Here is an 18529-nt window from a genome sequence, read left to right as displayed (position 1 = left end):
AGTGTGCCAGTGTTAATTAACCAAAAAGTATCGATCTTCCCACTTATATATATTTCCATCCGGGAGTTCCGGATGTTACGTCCTATATGGCGGTTTTTACCGATGATATTGCATCCGACTGACTTATTGCGTCCTGTATACGGACGCAAGATTTACCATTTCTCAAATTCAGTCAGAGGGAGCCGAAAGATCCGTATATTTTACCCAAGCGGATACGGATCCGCTTGGGTTAAATATTGGCATGGACGTTATTTTGTCACCGGATTGATTCTCAGCGTATTTCTTAGTTCCGCTGTTTGGCACGCGATTTTTGGAGGTCGCTCCTCTGCGGCGTATAGCGGTTGCGTATATTGGATATTTTGTTTACGTATATTGCACCGATAATTTGGCTTCTGTATATAAAAAAAGTTTTTATCAATTGCAATTTGTGGTTTAATTACGTCACACAAAATGACACCGTTCCGAGGGAAACGCGGGAATAACAGGGGTGAGGGGGCGGAGTTAGCATGCGTCATGCAAGCGCCGTGATTTTGTTTGCAATTCTGTTCCGGCCGGCGCGGGCGCAACGACGCCTATACTGTGAATATCAGTATATTAGAGAATGTATAATAATACTTTTTATCAACGAATCATGTGAGCGGAGCCGCGGATGAAAACTAGTGTTGCTTACATACGCATTACACAAGTTTATTCAGTTTTAGCCAATGATAAAATAAACTAGACTTTAATTAGTCGTTTTTAAATAATTCTTATTCTTAATCGTAATTGCTATGCCAGTCTCCTTTCATGTTCAATTTTCGCAATGTTTTTTGTTTTTGTTTTGTCAACACTTATTATTTAATTATGAGTATTGTTTTTTGAATTATATAAAAATTTAATTTAATTTTAATTTTTTTTTTTTTTAATTTAATTTAATTTTATTTAATTTAATTTAATTTTATTTTATTTTATTTTATTTAATTGTACTTAATTTGTAAAAATAAATAATAGTTTAAAAAAACTAAAAAACACGCTTTATATAAAATTCAACTAAAAAATAGAAAATAAATTTTAATAAATTTAAATTGAAAATAGTGTAAAAAAATATATATTTTATTGTAAAAAAAGCGTGGGGTGCATGGTGTTATTAGTTATAAATATTTTTCTGATAGATATGAGTAGAAGAGTTATTATTTCAATAATATCTTCAAAAGCACACCACGCTTTTTTTACGATTTTTTTTTTCATTCATTAATTCATTTTTTAGTTGAATTTCAATTTTTTCTAAAATTTTTTCCAATTTTGAATTGTCATCGGTCCTCGATAAATCTATAGAGTTTGAATGAAATCTGGCCGTTTAAAGTGGGTCAAAATCGCGTCTAAAGGAGTCAGTTACAAACATACATACAAGTGAAGCTAATATAAAGCGTGTAATAAAACTTGATAGTATTGTCGAAAAAATTGTTTTATTTCGTGTTCATAGCTAAATTTATAAAAATGACACTCATATAAATAATGTACTCACACATAAACCTAATTGGAAGAAAGCTGAGAAAGATGAGAGAAAGATGTTTAATCTCGTCTAGAGGAAACCCGAAGGTGGATAAGTTATTTAGAAGGATTCGCGCCCTCTCACCAAGCGTACTGGCAACTAGCTAGGACCCTCAAATCGGAAACGATCGCCAATATACATTCCTTCGTAAGCCTCTCAGGCCAACCCTCGGCTTTTGATAACGATGAAAAGGTAGTGTTATTAGCCGATGCTCTCCAGGAGCAGTGCACCGTCAGTGCTCAAGCCGTGGACCCCGAACACACCGAGTTAATTGCTAGGGAGGTCGAGCCCAGAGCTTCCCAAAAACCCTCAGACGCGTTACCCCACATTACCATTAACGGAGTCAAAGAAAAAATCGCGAACTTACAACAAAGGAAAGCCCCCGGCTCCGCCAGAAACAAATGCCGCGTTTTAAAAATTTTTGTGGAGCCCAATTACTAGCTTCTTCCATTTGACTCTATACAGAGGAAGGCCGTTCGGATTATCGATAATCCCATTCTCACGGATCGTTTGGAACCTCTGGGTCTGCGGAGGGACTTCGGTTCCCTCTGTATTTTGTACCGTATGTTCCATGGGGAGTGCTCTGAGACATTGTTCGAGATGATACCGGCATCTCGTTTTTACCATCGCACCGCCCGTCACCGGAGTAGAGTTCATCCATACTACCTGGAGCCACTGCGGTCATCCACAGTGCGTTTCCAGAGATGTTTTTTGCCACGTACCATCCGGCTATGGAATGAGCTCCCCTCCACGGTGTTTCCCGAGCGCTATGACATGTCCTTCTTCAAACGAGGCTTGTGGAGAGTATTAAGCGGTAGGCAGCGGCTTGGCTCTGCCCCTGGCATTGCTGAAGTCCATGGGCGACGTTAACCACTCACCATCAGGTGGGCCGTATGCTCGTCTGCCTACAAGGGCAATAAAAAAAAGCCGTTCGTTTCGGTATTGAGTCGAGGGAACTCGATATCTCGGCCGCTTTCTCCCCGCTACTTTTTAGCGTGTCAATTAACGATAAAAACCCGGTCGCTAGCGAATGCATCGATCCTTCTTCTTTCTTTCACAGTCCAGGTCTCAACCTCATATAAAAAGATGGGGAACACCAGTGCCCTTACCAGTCGGACTTTGATGGTCTTGGTGATATTCCGGTCCTTACAAGCCGAGTTTATCTATGGCCGATCGCGTTATGATTATGCGCCGCTTAATTTCTTCCTCCGAACCACCACTGTTAGTCACTAGTGAACCTAGGTAGGTATAAGATGAAACGACCTCACAGCTTGCAATCTCGGTAATCTCCGAGGTATTGTTATTGCTCGTCCACTATAATCATTTTGGTTTTTTGGCTGTTGATTCGGAGACCAAGTCAACTGTTTCGACGCGATTTAGCAACTCTTTTGATTGTAGCAAAGATCTGATTGCCAATTGGTTACAAGCCAGCAGAGTAGTATCGTCAGCATCACGAAGATTGCATATGTTTTTGCCACCAATGGGCACACCATCAGTCCAGTCATCTACCTAGGCGGCACTGAAAATTTCGGGAATTAACGAAGTGACACAACATTACTATTTAAAAATGTATTTATTGCTTTTCGAAGTATTCTCCGCGAAATTTGACACATTTTTCCATACGATGGAACCAATCATTGAAGCAACCATTCCATTCGGAAGTTGGGGTCTCCAAAATGACCGTTTTGTAGGCGTCCACAGCTTCTTCAGGTGATGAAAATCTCTGTCCACGCAATTTATTCTTTATTTTAGGGAAAGTATAGAAATCATTAGGGCTTAGGTCGGGGCTGTACGGCGGATGGTCTAATAATTCTATGTTTTCTTGCTCTGAAAACTCTTTTGTTCTGTGCGCGGTGTGAGAAATTGCATTGTCGTGATGGAGGATGATGCGGCGGTTGCAGTTCTCTTTACGGAGTTCAGAAACGACCTGTGGCAAACAAATGCTAGCATACCATTCTGCATTAGCCGTTCTTTGTCCCTCAAGAGGAATAGTCGTAACATGGCCGGTTTTGGAGACAAACGTGGCCACCATTTTTTTGCAACACTCCGTGAACGAACAATTTTTGTTGGCTTTAACTCATTTTCGAACACCCAAACTTGTGACTGGTTTTTTGTTTCGGGTTCGTACGCGTATATCCAGGATTCGTCACCTGATACAATGTTGTATACAGCATTTGAGGATCCTGCGTGGAATCTTTCGAGAGTTCTGACGCACCAAGTAACGCGAGCCGCTTTTTGCTCTTCACAGAGCGAATGCGGTATCCATCGGGAAAACAATTTTTTTACACCTAATTGTTCATGCAAGATTATTTGTATTCGACTCATGCCAATGTCTAAAGTTGCCTGAATTTCGCGGTATATCACATGTCGATCTTCCTCAATCAGCTTACGCACAGTATCAACGTTTTCTTGGGTGACTGCAGTTTTTGGACGACCTTGACGGGGATCATCACTGAGCTTGACACGTCCACGTTGAAACTCAGCAAACCAGCGATAAATTGTGGCTTTGGATGGGGCTTCATCACCAAATGCAGAAATCATCCGGTCAACACACTGTTTTTGTGTTAAACCACTTCGAAAGTCATAATAAATCATCGCTCTTGAATTTTCTCGAGTCAATTCCATTTTCTCAACGACTAAACAAGTTGACAAAACCTCGTGACAAGACCTAGAATCTTTTTTTAAATAAAAAAAAGGTATTCGATTTTTAAAACCAAGGAGTTTTCAATTAAAAAGATTTTAATATGACAGGACCAGTGGAAATATTCCATTCCCGATACTTTTAGTGCAGCCCTCGTAGAGCGATTCTCATAATTGCCTTAGTGTAAATGTTAAACAAGAGAGGTGACAAGATACACCCTTGCCGGACTCCAGCGCTAGGACGCAGAGGTTGTGAGGCAACGTTGTCTAGCTTTACTGAAGATGTTTTGGCACTCCCATATTTTCGAGGGTTTTCCATAAATGTGGCCATTTAACAGAGTCAAATGCTTTTTGAAAGTCAACAAAGCAAATGAAGGTTTGCATGTTGAACTCTCTCGGCTTCTCTATTATTTGTCGCACAATCAAGATCGGTTCTCTGGTTCCCTTCCTCTTTACAAAGCCAGCTTGTTCTGGGACTATTTGTGTTGCTAAACAGCTTTTTAAACGTTCATTAAGAATATGTAGAATTTTGCTGCAGTGTGATTGATATCAGAGCAATAAAACGATAATTGCTACACTTCCTTGTCGAAACTTTCTTATGCAAAGGAATAAAAAGGGAGTGCGTCCATTCTGTAAGCCAGGTGCCAGATTTCCATATCTTGTTACAAATTGCATGGAAGATTTCGACACCACTCTGGCTAAAATCTTTAAATGTCTAGATTGGGATGTTATCACTTCCTACTGCTTTTCCAGTTTTAAGATGTTTGATGGCATGACGAACTTCTTCTTTCAGTATTTCTGGTTCGCGTTCTTGGATATCTGATGTCGTTGGGGGTAAAATTTTGCAGTCGGGGTCAAAGAAGAGAGCTTGGCAATATTCTTTCCATCGGTCTAAAAGTCTTCTAACTCTGTTACTACACATCCATCCGATTTCTCAACAAACCAGGTCTGACACTTAAAGTCTTGGGGATTACACTAATTTTCCGGTACAAATCTCTTGCTTCGTGTTTTTCAACATGCGCTTCAACTTTCGAGCAGATCTCTCTCAGAAAGCTATTTTTATCCCTCCTACAGGCTGTTTGAATGTTAGCACCAGTTCGTTCAGTATTTGCACTTCAACTCCCTGTGCTTTTTTGTGTCGTCTCTCTTCCACCAATGGTAAAGCTTCATCACTCATCCAGTGCTGATGTTTTTGGTTTCAGATTTGGTAGGTTTAGATGTTTTCACTGCTTCTCAAATCATTGCTTTTGTTCTATTCCAAAATTCTTCAGCCGTCAGTTGATCATGCCCTTCAATTTGCATTTCTTTCAAACTATTCGAAGGATACAAAAAATTTTTGGGTATCATGAGGAGCAATTATTTCGCATTCATCAATTTTCCTTGCAACTTGAAGTTTAAGTTGGAATTTAGAGACCAGGATCAGATCCGTAGTCGGCTCCACCACTCCACCTTGATTTTATAAGTATATAGTCAATTAGATTTCGGTATTGAGCAGCTGGTGAAGTTCAAGTGCAGCAACAAGCCTGCGTGGATGTTGTTTGAAGAGTGTGTTCGCTATCGATAAGCCATTGTCATCTCGGTGGATCGCAATTCCGTTCCGGTGATAGATTCAGCGAAGCACAACTCTTGTTAGGGCTGGTGTTAGTAAATTCTCTCAGGTTGAAGCCATAAGCTCACCTACCCGTAAGGTCGTACTGAAATAGTCTCCTAGGCTACCGGCGAATAGGAAAAAAAGCCGGCATCCAAACCCAAAGCTACATAAATTTGATTTTAATTGACTTCATAAAAAGAGATGGTTCTCAATTCATTGGGATCTATTATTTATTACATTAATCGAAGACGGCAGCACTCCAAAAAGTATACGGTATCGATATTACTATAAGTTTAGGAGGTAGCAGCAAGCTCAAAACAATTTATGGAGTACATACAGAAAAAATATTCGGTACCAATATAATCTCAAATATAGAAAGTAGTCATGTAATTAGTGGAATGCATAGAATAAATACAGGACAGTATACGGAACCGATATATCCATACATTTGGATGGATGTCGAAAAACTGATTAATTGTATGGAACAAATACAGAAATATACAATGTGACACATGATTTCCATCATGAACGGATGCAAGGAACCAGTGAGAATTATTTCAATTTGAATATCTTATTTTCGAATTTAAATAAAATTTCTTTTTGGTAATATAATTCACACGACACCAATGTAACTATATATATATTTACTTTTAGCCATTCTTAACTATAATACTAAATTGTGTATTTTCATGTGTATGTATGTATTTTACTATTTTATACATAGGTATATTAAATTGTAGTATGTGTATTCTATAATACTGAGATGTTATTTTAAGGAAGATTTTTGTTTTGAGTTTGTTCTTTTTTTTTGTTTTGTTGTTGTTGTTTGTCATTCTTTTGTTAATGCACCTACCATGCATTATCTCTGCACCACCCTATGGTCGACTGGAAGAGAATGCCCATGGCATTAAGTCCGCCTGTGTACAAGTTTTGTTTTGAGCATAAAGTATAAATAAATAAATAAATAAATACTTGAGCTGTACACATCTATGAAGGTGCTAGTGGTCTTTGGAGATTTTAACGCTCACCACCAATTGTGGTTGGGTTCTAGAACGACTGATTTCCCTCCGTGGTTCGACTACCTATGATTTCGCATTAGCCTACGGCTTATCCCAGCTAGTAACACATCCCATGTACCGTGTCCAAGGTCCTAGACATTGAGGGGCACGAGCATTCTTTGTTGTATCTTCAGCTGACCAATCATCCAGTTGGATACAGTATGGTGGTCGACGTTCCACTTGAATCGTCTGATCTTTTGAGGTACCCGTCGGGGGTCGCATCAGACCCATGTGTTTCAATAGGGATGCTGTACTTCATAAGACGTTGGGATCCTTAGGTCTCAGGAAACGCAGAAATATAACGCCGTTTCCAGGTCCAATATGAGGGCTATTTCCAAGGCGAATTTAGAGAACGTTAGCAACATTGGCGAGGTACTCAAAAATTAGTCTTCCGAGAGCCGTGCTTTTAGTCGCTCCCTAAAGGTGCAGAAGTGAACTTTTGCCAGTCTAGTCTACCGCCATTGCGCAAAAACAATGACATTATGACCCATAGTGCGAAAGAGAAGGGTGACCTTTTGGTTAAACTCTTCACCTCGATCTCGACTATGGATGACGGAGGTGCCACGTCACCGAACATCCCTTGGTAGGAAAGCACTCTTTCAGAGATCTGCTTCACACAGTGTCCTGCATGTACATAAGTCAATTAATTTGTCAATAAGTCAATTTTAATACTGTATAAACTATTATATGTATGTATGTTTGTATATATGTATGTATGTATATGTATATGTGATCTTGTATATATGTAGATATACTTATTTTGTATGTATTCGTTACCTAATATAAATTTCATTGCATCTACCACTATTTACTCTGCACTACCTTTGGTTGACTGGTAGAGAATGCCTTAGGCATTAAGTCCGCCAATGTAAATTTTACATGAAGTGTAATAAATAAATAAGTCATATGGTATATTACAGTTCCGCTGTGGTTCTGAAAACGTGCGCTACCGGACCGACCCTAGCCAGTGGCCAGACCGGTGGCAATACGAGCATACGTCCCAACCCCTGTAGACGGCGGCCTCCCATTAGTGAAGGTCATGGGTTGACTTGTGACGATGCCGCACGCCACCCTACTATCGCAAAAACGACCAGTTGACGATGTATCGCCTCCCAACACAGCAAGCTGGTTCTGACCCGGCGGATATCCCAGGGCACCTGTTGAACTGGCTGGGCAGCCGACGTACCATTGCCGAAGCACCTGATTCATTCTTGGTATTGAAAAGAATACAACATACAAGTCTTTACATAAAAGACATGCATTTTCATCTCTAATTAATGGCTGGCAAATTCGTTTTTTTTTAATTGTTACAAATATGAATACCTTAAATTTTATCGTATAATATTCCTAACTTGGTTAAGCAATTATGGTTTCCGTCACTCGAAAGACGAGCTTCAAGGTCTGATCTCTTCGCAGACAATGACTACATAAGGCAGCTGCTCCCATACTCAACTGGGACCGGGACCGTTCTGCCTAACTCATTTAATGTTTGTTGATGAATGTTTCCTTTGAAATAGCAAAGAAATCATTCTAATTTACGTCAAAAACAAATCATAAGTTTTTCTTATCATACTTTTAAATATAAAAACCGCGAACTGGTGCCTTTTATAAACAAAAAGGTCAAACACTTAGAGAACTCTTGATAAAGAATACTATATAAAACATCGGGCAAAGTGTTGACTGTAGTTAATTTGAACATGGTGTTGAAAGTAAGTATTGCTTTTTTACTTGCCACTTACTTCTAATTACGTCGTTTATTTTAAATATTAATTGATACTTGGGCGCGGTCTGTTTCTCAAGGACTAATAATACCAGTCAGATAGGATAACGAATTGATAGATAGAGGTAGGCAAGGACTCATTCCACCAGTTACAAGTTTTTATATGAAATTTCACTGGACAATATAAAATTTAGATTTCCGAATAAATAATATGTAGGTACGTTTAAAATTTAGTGTTTGTGTCACCTCTTTTCAAAAATTTATCTTCGTTATTACTCAATGATATATTAATTGAATTTTCTTTTAGATTACTTGCCTCATACTCGCAGTGGCCGCAACTGTGCAGGGTTGGTATTTTTATTTCTTTTTGTTTTGTTTAAATAGATGGACGTGCTCACGCCTGATGTTAAGTAATCACTGGAGCCCATAGACATCAACTACGTTAATGCCGCCACTCACCTTGAAACATGAGTTCTAAGTTCCAGTTTTAACACTACAACGGCTGCCCCATCCTTCAAACCAAAACGCATTACTGCTGACGGCATAAATAGGCAGGTTAGTGGTACGGACTCACAAGATGTCCTACCACCAGTAATTTTTGCCGGAGTTATGATACGCGGCAGAGCTTGAGGCTTTTTTAAAAGAAACAAGAGAGCTACCGTTCAAGGCAGAGAATGGTTAAGGACTGATTTATTCATAAAGATTTTATGCTTATATACTATTAGACATTACCAACAAGGGGTTTACATTATTCTATTTCCTGATATTGAATACAGTGAATATTACACATACATGTTATCTAAACCTAATTACCAAATTTAAACGGTGATGATGTTGTGAACTCTATCTGGTTACAAAGCGCTATTGTGTATTGTATATTGTATTGACTTCCACCGTGAAGGAACAACATCGTGTAACAAAAATCAAACCCGTAAAAATTAGAATTTCCATAATTACTGGTGGCAGAATCTCTTGTGAGTCCGCACGGGCAGGTACCACCACCCTTCCTATTTCTGCCGTGAAGCAGTAATGCGTTTCGGTTTGGAGGGTGGGGTAACCGTTGTAACTATACTGAGACCTTAGAACTCATATCCCAAGGTGGGTGGCGGCATTTTCGTTGTAAATGTCTATGGGATCCGGTTACCACATAACACCAGGTGGTCTGTGAGCTGGTCTGCCCATCTATGCAATAAAAATAAAATAAAAAATAAAATTATAAATACCTATTTGATAAACAAATATATTACAATAATTCAAATTTCAATTACGCATTTCAGGCCTTCCTCATCTCGGCTTGGGTGTTGGCGCTGGTGTTGATCTAGGCGGACATGAGCATGGGCACGGACCCGACTATGGAAACGCTGATGCCGAAGCTGGTTTGGGCGCTAATCTTGATCTTGGCGGGCATGGCTACGACAACAGCGACACTAAAGCTGATACAGTAGATGAAATCACTTGGCGTGATGGCGCTAAAGCCGGTAATGGTGTACATGAACGAGTATACACTAGAATTGGCAGGGATACACGAAACGCTGTTGATCATGATCTTGTACACGGAAAAACTAGAAGCAGTGTCGAAGCAGAAGGAACCAGTTCAGGCTTAAAAGGCTTCGGTCAAGGTGGCTTTGGAAACTATGGAGGATTTGATAGTTTTAGACACGGCGGTTCTGATTTCGATAGCTTTGCACATGGTAACTCCGGATTCAGTAGCTTTGGAAATCACAACCCCGGATTTGGTAGCTTTGGGAACTACGATTCTAGGTTCGGAAACTTTGGAAATCTTGACCCCGGATTTGGTAGCTTTGGGAATCACGATTCTGGATTCGGAAGCTTTGGAAATCGTGACCCTGGATTTGGTAGCTTTGGGAATCACGACTCTAGATTCGATAGTTTTGGGCATGACTCCATTTTCGATCACCGCGACTCTGGATTTGGTAGCTTTGGTAACTCTGGATCCAGTAGTTTTGGACATAATAGCTCTGGATCAGGTACTACCAGGAAAGACGATTCCAGTTCCACAAATCATGACAATGTCGGTTCTAGTTTACCAGATCCTGATATAGATGAAGCTAAACTTGAAGAACATGTTGAAAATATGGCTAAGGATTTGGGAAGTATCGGTGCAGCTATTGGCGAAGGCCTAGTTACCAACATTGTGGCCGGCTTCAAGAGACATTGATCGAGAAGACAATAACTCTAATCCCAATATTACAGTGCCTCTCATCTGCATAATTACATTACACATATTGTTTTAACTTTAATTCCTTTTTAATTTAATAAAAATTCTTTATAAGTACCCATTTTCTTTTCTGTGTATCGTTTACTAGATGCTTTTTCTTTATATTTTGAAATTGTAGTTAGGTAATTAAGATTTTATTAGGTTTTATTCATAAAAAAATTCATTCATTTAATTAGAATTTTTCCTATATTTAACTCGAGCTTTTTTTCACTTAAGCTTTTTTTATTAATTTGACTTCAATTAATAATTTGACATCTTAGTTGACATTTGTCATATCTATTCTATAAAAAATTTGACCTTAAATTAAGTTAAAGAAAATAATCAATAAGCTCCTCTTGGGATAATCTAAGACTGGGATAATCGAATGGAGCGTCAAATTAGTAAACTTGTCAAATCAATAAAAGACGAAAATTAATCAGTTAAATTGTAAATGAGTCAAATCGAAATTTAAGTTAAACTAAGCCTGGTTACATCCTACTTTACTCTTCCCTACTCTTCTTCATTTTATGAAGATGGATTAGAGGTCCGGAGGCTTGTCCACCTCCACCAGAACAGGTGGGCGAGCAAAGACTCAGCCAGGAGGAAACTGTCTTTATATCTTAGCAACGCTTTTATAGCTGACACGATATGTTTAGAATTTTCTCGAACTCTCTTGATAGTAATACTTGTTTTGATATCCGTTTCTGCTATTTGACGATAGATGGCGTTACTCCTAACGACATAGCAATACCGTTATTGAACAGCTAGATCAGAGTTTTTTTTTTTTTTTTTTTTATGATTGAAAGTTTACTGGTGGCCCGAAGGCCTTTCCAGTTTCACCAGGACAGGTGGGCGAGCAAAGGCTCAGCCAAGAGGGGTGGGATTTGCTAACAACTGCCCGAGCGCCTCCGAAGGAGACCTAACAACTCAAGAGCAATTGTTTCGCGAATGAATCTACTACCGGATCGGAATCGCGACCCGCTGAGAAGATCCGGCGAGAAACTCAGCGGGCTGATGCATGGGTTAGGTTGCACGTCGACCTCTTTGTCGAGTTCGACGAGTACGGTTACCGGGGTCCCTAAGCCTGCCCCTAGTATTAGAGCTGAAGGCATCTAATGCAAAGGTTATTGGATCTGATGGATCCGTAAGGACGTGTCTAGGGCGTCGACGGTGACTGGCTCCTGCATGATCAGGATTCGGGGAGTAGTCAGCGGCGGCAACGATAAGGCGATTATCATGACGCATAGCCTTATCGAAGTATCGTTCCGACGCTGACTTCATGTATTTCCGAATTGATTCGAGGCCCAGGTCGTCGTGTAGGTCAACGTTCCTCACGAACCACGGAGCCCCGACAGCTAACCTGCAAAAGCGGGATTGTAGGGATTGGAGGGTGTCTATGTGTGTGCGGGCCGCGTGAGCGAACACCACACTCGCGTAAGTCATGACGGGCCTTATGCAAGTTTTGTAAAGTGTCACCTTGTTCCGAAGGGACATTTTACTCCGCTTACAGATCATGGGGTAGAGTCTACCGAGAATAAACGCGGCACGGTCACGGACTGATTTTATATGCGGGCGGAATGTCATCGATGCATCCAGGGTAACGCCCAGGTACTTGACCTTCCTGGCCCACGGTATGGGTTGTCTAAAGAGAGTAATCGGGGGTGTGAGATTCCTCCTCCTAATCCGGGAGGAAATCCGTGTGGAGCTTCCCCTCTGAAATAGCACCGCAGTACTTTTCGCTGGGTTGATGTCTATGCGCCATTTTCGGAACCACTGTCCTAGGGCTAGGGCTGCGCTCTGAAGCTTCTTCGCGATTAGGGACTTATTTCTACTAGAATAGTAAACAGTCGTGTCGTCGGCGAATAAAGCTAAATGGGCAGATCAGAGTTTAGGAATTCGACATAATGATAATATTTTATATTACTGATAACCCTAAACTTGTTTTGATCACCTTTTTAACGGAAAAAAACATGATCATATTTAGATGGGAAGGTCAAGCTCCCAAAATGCTTAGATTAAGACCACTATATAATTACATCAGTGAATAGACCATTGGTTATTTACACAATGGCGTTGAAGGTGAGTGTTCGTTTTTACTATTACGAGTATATTTTAACTTTTAAAGGGCCAATTTAAATGAAACCTATTTGCTGCGACACAGTAATGCGGGATACAGATTAGGTAGCCGCCATTCTGAGAAAACTAGTCTGGCTGGCTATCTACACCGGCCACTTTTCATTTGTTAAGAAAATTTCCTGAACCCATCGACACGAAAAGTTAATTCCCGCACCCAGCTCAACATTTGACATATCGTCCCCAAGCTTAAGCACATTACCAAATACAGTAATATGTGCATGCTTACTTATTGTTTTCATGTCATCGACTACTTACTTCCAAATTAAAGTTTGTATTTTTAACAAAAATACGTTTGCATTTTTAGGTGATTTGCATGGTACTACTAGCTGTGGCTGTCGCAGTACAGGGTGGGTAAAAAGTTTCTTTCGTTTCATTTTCCTCGTAGTATTTATTAATCCGCCCCTATTTCACGAACAAAATAAAACATCGGAATCGTATTCTTTAATAAAATTCATGCCCGTAAAATGTATTATAGAAACTTGCTTTTCTATTTTTTTAAATGCAAAGATGGTTAAGTAGTTACCGGAGCCCATAGACATCTACAACTTAAATGCCGCCACCCACCTTGAGATATGAGTTCTAAGGTCTCAGTATAGTTACAACGGCTGCCTCACCCTTCAAACTGAAACGCATTACTGCTTCATGGCACAAATAGGCAAGGTGGTGGTACCTACCCGTGCGGACTCACAATACGTCCTACCACCAGTAATTACGCAAAATATAATTTTGCGGGTTGGATTTTTATCACACGACTAGCTGACCCGGCAGACTTCATAGTGCCTCAATCAATAAATAAAAGTCGATAAATAAAAACGTCCGACGGGGAACACATCAAAGAAAAAACAAAATTGTTATATTTATTTAATTCCGACTATTTTCATATTTATCTACCTTTTAAACCTTCTCTCTAGACTTCGCAAATAATTCAAAACCAAAATTAGCCAAATCGGTACAGCCATTCTCGAGTTTTAGCGAGACTAACGAACAGCAATTCATTTTTATATATATTATAGAAGATAGATGTCATTCCTTCCTTGTGGAAATCAATCGTGAACATTTATGAAGTACGTATTTCATAAGAAAATTTAGTACTTGCCAGCGGGATCTGAACACCATCGCATCGCTAGATACAAATGCACCGGACGTCTTATCCTTTAGGCCACGACGACTTGGCTAATGGGCGCCTACAGGGGCATACTCGCCCTGCTCCCTATTCCTGCCTATGCCCACTTAAAAGATAGGCCAACCGATTGAAAATTTTTTAAAGTGGCTATGGTGCTATGATATGATATCCATGGACTCTATTAGTGTTATGATGAAACACCAGGCGCGCCTTGAACTAGTTTAGCCATAAATTATTAACAAAAAATATTCTATTTTCTTGGTCAGATTAAATTGCTTGTTATTGGAATTGGAATTATCACGTTTTTCAATGATATATAACTAGAAATTTTTGTTCTACTGTAAATTATGTCGGTAATCCTTAAAAAATAATACAAAACAAAATAACAATAGTTAAGCAAAATCAAACAATTTGGATCTTGTTACTTCTCCAATACGGCCATACCGTAGTTCGTACATAATTTGAATTTGATCTTTAAACTACTACATTTAATGCTACTAAGAATGTGGCCGCCTGTTCTTTAGTGGAGACACAATGTAAACGTGTAAATTGAAAAATTCAAACATGCAGTATAACATCTAATATCATTATTAGCGATCGGGTATTGTCTTATTTTAAAGCACACCATTTGAAATGCTACGGTGAGAATTCGGTATTTTTTTAATATTAGAGTGATTACTGTTATTGTCGATGTAATTATTTCAAATAATTGGGGATAAAAAAAAATAACGAAAGAAAAAATATAGATTGCAGGTAATAAATAATTTTAAATAGAGGATTGATAATAAAATTAGTTCATTTGCAATCAGCTTTTAGTCTAGTATGCTAGTAACGAATCAATCAGACTTTATTTTTTAACTTATTCTCTTTATTTCAGCCCGTCCTCTTGGAAGTGATGAAGTCGGTGCGGTGGTCGATGCAAAAGACAGCCCCGGATCTCTTACTGAAAGCGTTGGTTACGGTACTAAATTTGGAAAATCAGGGTTAGATGATCATGGATTCGGAAACTTAGGGGATGACAAAGTTGTTCAGAATTTTGGAAAACTGGGCCCTGGCTTTGGACGAGGTGGTCCTGGTTTCGCAAGCAATGATGCCGTTGACCCCAAGGAACACATCATAGGGGAAACCGACATCTGATAATTATTCTTCTGTCATGCCCAAATTAAAATTAATATGTAATAAATGGTTTTTAGTGAAATAAATATTTCAAAATAAATGCGTGATTCATTTATGGGTAAATGACTCGCCTACAGAAATTAATTGAGTCGGGATCATCTTAAATATGTCGAAACACGTTTAGAGATAATAATAGGGATACAATTTGATTTAGGCAGGGTTTGAAATCCTAGCTGCCGGTTTATCTGGACAATATGAGACTAACGATATACTTATATCAAAAGGTGTCACTATGTCAGGATTTAAAACCCGCGGCAGATCGCGAAATCATCTAATGAATATACATACGTGCCAAAAAGAGCGAATCCAAGAACGAATAAAATTGAACGAATAAAATCTTGTAGGGAAAAGTCTAACTCGTAAAAATCTTAATTTTGTTACCTACCGATGGTAGCGGCTAGTGAGGCGGCCACACATTGTCCTTGTTATTTCTAACGCGAAGCATGCATACGCTCCGATTTGAATGAAGGACGGTATAGCCGTTGTACAATACTGTAGAGAGTTTGACCTCACGTCTCAAGGTAAATGTCAGAATTCAATTGTGATTTTTTTTATTGGAACGAAGTTCCTTACGGCAGGCTTGGAGGGGATAGGGATTTTGCTGCGCGACCGAACTGAAAAAAATGTGATAGTAAAACCGTAAGAAAAAATCCGTGGAAAAAAGTGCGTGGAATAAAACCGTTAAATGAGACGTGCGCAGGCGCGACAGTCGCATACACAAGCGAGTAGTGTATAAACCTTTCTCTTTCTCTTTCTTTCTTTTTATTTCCTAAAATACTGAATTTCCTAAATACTTTCTTGTACTTAAATAAAAACTAATCAGCAAAATTTAAGAGAAAAATCAAGAAAACCTACATAAAATTGAGCACGATTTTTTTTTGCAATTTGTGTCGATTCTACATGTGCCGAAGGAACTTCGTTCCTACCTGGTGTCCCACGACACCACATAATTTTTATGTCTTACCACCGCTTACTGGGCCGCGGTCTTATAAAGTAATATAAATAAATTGGTATGTGTCCAAATTTTATTTTAGTTTACGGGGTATACAGCCAGCCAACAAGCAACTTCTTCTCGATTATAATTAATTTTAACGCAAAATAATTAAACGAAGTTGAAAAGTCTCACGCACCGAATTTAATTAAAGCTTCTCATTGTTTACCGACGAACTTCGAAGGGGAAGCGTAGAAAAAAAACACAGTATCAAAATATTCAGCACGCTGTTTTGATAAATCGGCTGCCTCTTGCGAAAACCGTGTGAGGAGCATATTGTTTTGGTCTATCGATTCTCGTGTGGGAGACTAGTTTTGGAGGACGAACGTCATTAGTCTACCTAGAGACACTAGAGCTAAATATCTTGTCTTTCGATGGAAAGCCCGACTAAATCTGTGGTGCTTGTCGAACAATCAAAATTCGACCATAATCACTAACGCCCCAAGGTTAGATTTGAAAAGTTCACCATAACAGTAGATTAGGCAGTGCCTTGGCTCGGTAGACAGAGGCTTGGCCCTGCCCCGGCATTGCTGAAATCCATAGGCGACAGTAACCGTACACCATCAGGTGGAGATACAATAAAAAAAAACAATGCGGAAGTTTAACTTTCTTTTTTTAAATTCACTATCCTACTGTAATAACTTTTGACCTTAGACCTGAGACCTTAGAACTCATATCTCAAGGTGGGTGGCGCATTTACCTTTTAGGTGTCTACGAATCTACGAGTTCCAGTAACCACTTAACACCGGTGGGCTGTGAGCTCGTCCACCCATTTAAGCAATAACAAATAAAGCGTTAAAATCTTGATGGTGTTGGAACGGTATCCTGATGATGCTCACCATCAATGCGGAGTTTGCGATGTACGATGTTATGATTTGAGGCAATCGAATTTTCCTTTAGAGGTAGGTACCTATGAACTGTGTTCGTATCAGGAGCCTAATTGTGAAAGTTGAGCCTTTTGACGGCGAAAACGTTCGGCCAAAGATTTCTTGGCGTTTCAAAAAAACGTAATAAACAATGCGAGGCGTGTAGGCAGCTTTGTGAACGTGTAGCTAGTATAAACAGTTCGTGTGAGCTTTTGAAGATTTTTTTATGGTTTCAACTTTCCCTTCGCGGACGTTGATCCCGAGATAAATTGGGAAAATTTACTCCTAAAAGACTCGAAAATAGGATTCGAATTGTAGGAGAAAAGTACAAATGGATGCCTCGCAGGAAAACTTCTATATTTCATGTGCCACTCTCAACAACTTGTTACTAGTTGTAAGACATCTTGAATCCGCACACGGGCGGGTATCACCACCCCGCCTATTTCTGCCGTGAAGCAGTAATACGTTTCGGTTTGAAGGGTGGGGCAACCGTTATAACTATACTTGAGACCTTAGAACTTATATCTTAAGTTGAGTGGCGCATTTACGTTGTAGATGTCTATGGGTTCCAGTTACCACTTAACACCAGGTGGGCTGTGAACTCGTCCACCCATCTAAGCAATAAAAAATTGCTAAATAAAAAGACAAATATTAACTTATGACTTAGGCTTTTTGGTTAAAAACAACTAAAGTATATAAGTTTATACTAACTTCGTTCATCATATCGTTACGCGGTGGGGCTCGGGATAAATAATACTTTCACCAAAGTACAAATTAAAACTCTGTTCAACAATTCTTCTCTATTCTCAATGTTACTAGTTCTTTTGATATTTGTTTCTGCTATTTGATGACAGATGGCGTTACTCTTACCGGAGTAACAATGATATATTTTAGAGACTTTTATGTTAGAAGAAGACATTAACGCGGCTTTTAATACTTTTAAGAGTAGAGGAGTTCCGGGTAAAATTGCTACCGGAGCCCACAGATCACGCGAATGCCACTGTTACAGTGCGTTCAACACTAGTAACTGCCGACGGAAGAATGAAAAATATCGTATCTGTATGGTAAATCTCGCGAGACACTTTACAGAGGCTTACGACACCAGTATCGTGATACAGAAACTGTTGTCCTACACTCATCATCATTATCCTGCCCTTCTCCCAGTCACCTGGGGTCGGCGCAATATGTTTTCTCCTTCCATACTTTTCTATCATATACCATTTCTTCGCTCACTCCCCTCCTACCCATATCGTCTTTCACACAATCCATCCATTTCTTCTTAGGTCTACCTCTTCCTCTAAATCCTTCCACATTCATAGTTAACACTCTCTTAACAACCTCATTTTCATTTCGTCTCATCACATGTCCATACCATCCCAAACGTGCACTTCTCAGCTTCTCTGTCACAGATGCCTCTTTCAAACTGTTGTCCTACACTACCAAACATTATAGTAATACATTAGTAATACATTATAGTAA

The 18529-nt window shown here is 39.4% G+C and overlaps 1 protein-coding gene across 1 annotated transcript; it reads left to right on the top strand.

The window, feature by feature from the left end:
- The first annotated feature begins 8389 nt into the window (after positions 1 to 8389).
- Positions 8390 to 15233, top strand: LOC101736881 (uncharacterized PPE family protein PPE12). Its single transcript, XM_004924404.5, has 6 exons — positions 8390 to 8529; positions 8848 to 8887; positions 9818 to 11159; positions 12743 to 12837; positions 13199 to 13241; positions 14895 to 15233. Exons 1-3 carry the CDS (start codon positions 8518 to 8520, stop codon positions 10717 to 10719), a joined length of 954 nt encoding a protein of 317 aa, XP_004924461.1. The 5' UTR covers positions 8390 to 8517; the 3' UTR covers positions 10720 to 11159; positions 12743 to 12837; positions 13199 to 13241; positions 14895 to 15233.
- Positions 15234 to 18529: the final 3296 nt, after the last annotated feature.

Source organism: Bombyx mori, chromosome 15 (assembly GCF_030269925.1).
Source record: "Bombyx mori chromosome 15, ASM3026992v2".
In the NCBI taxonomy this organism is placed as follows: Eukaryota; Metazoa; Arthropoda; class Insecta; order Lepidoptera; family Bombycidae; genus Bombyx; species Bombyx mori.
Note: the sequence above shows the minus strand (reverse complement) of the source record. Positions and strands in the feature narration are given on the sequence as shown.

Bases quoted from the DNA above. Each gene is read 5' to 3' on its own strand.
- LOC101736881 (XM_004924404.5), top strand. The intron at 8,888-9,817 runs GTTGGTATTTTT...TACGCATTTCAG, and splicing joins AGTGGCCGCAACTGTGCAGG to GCCTTCCTCATCTCGGCTTG.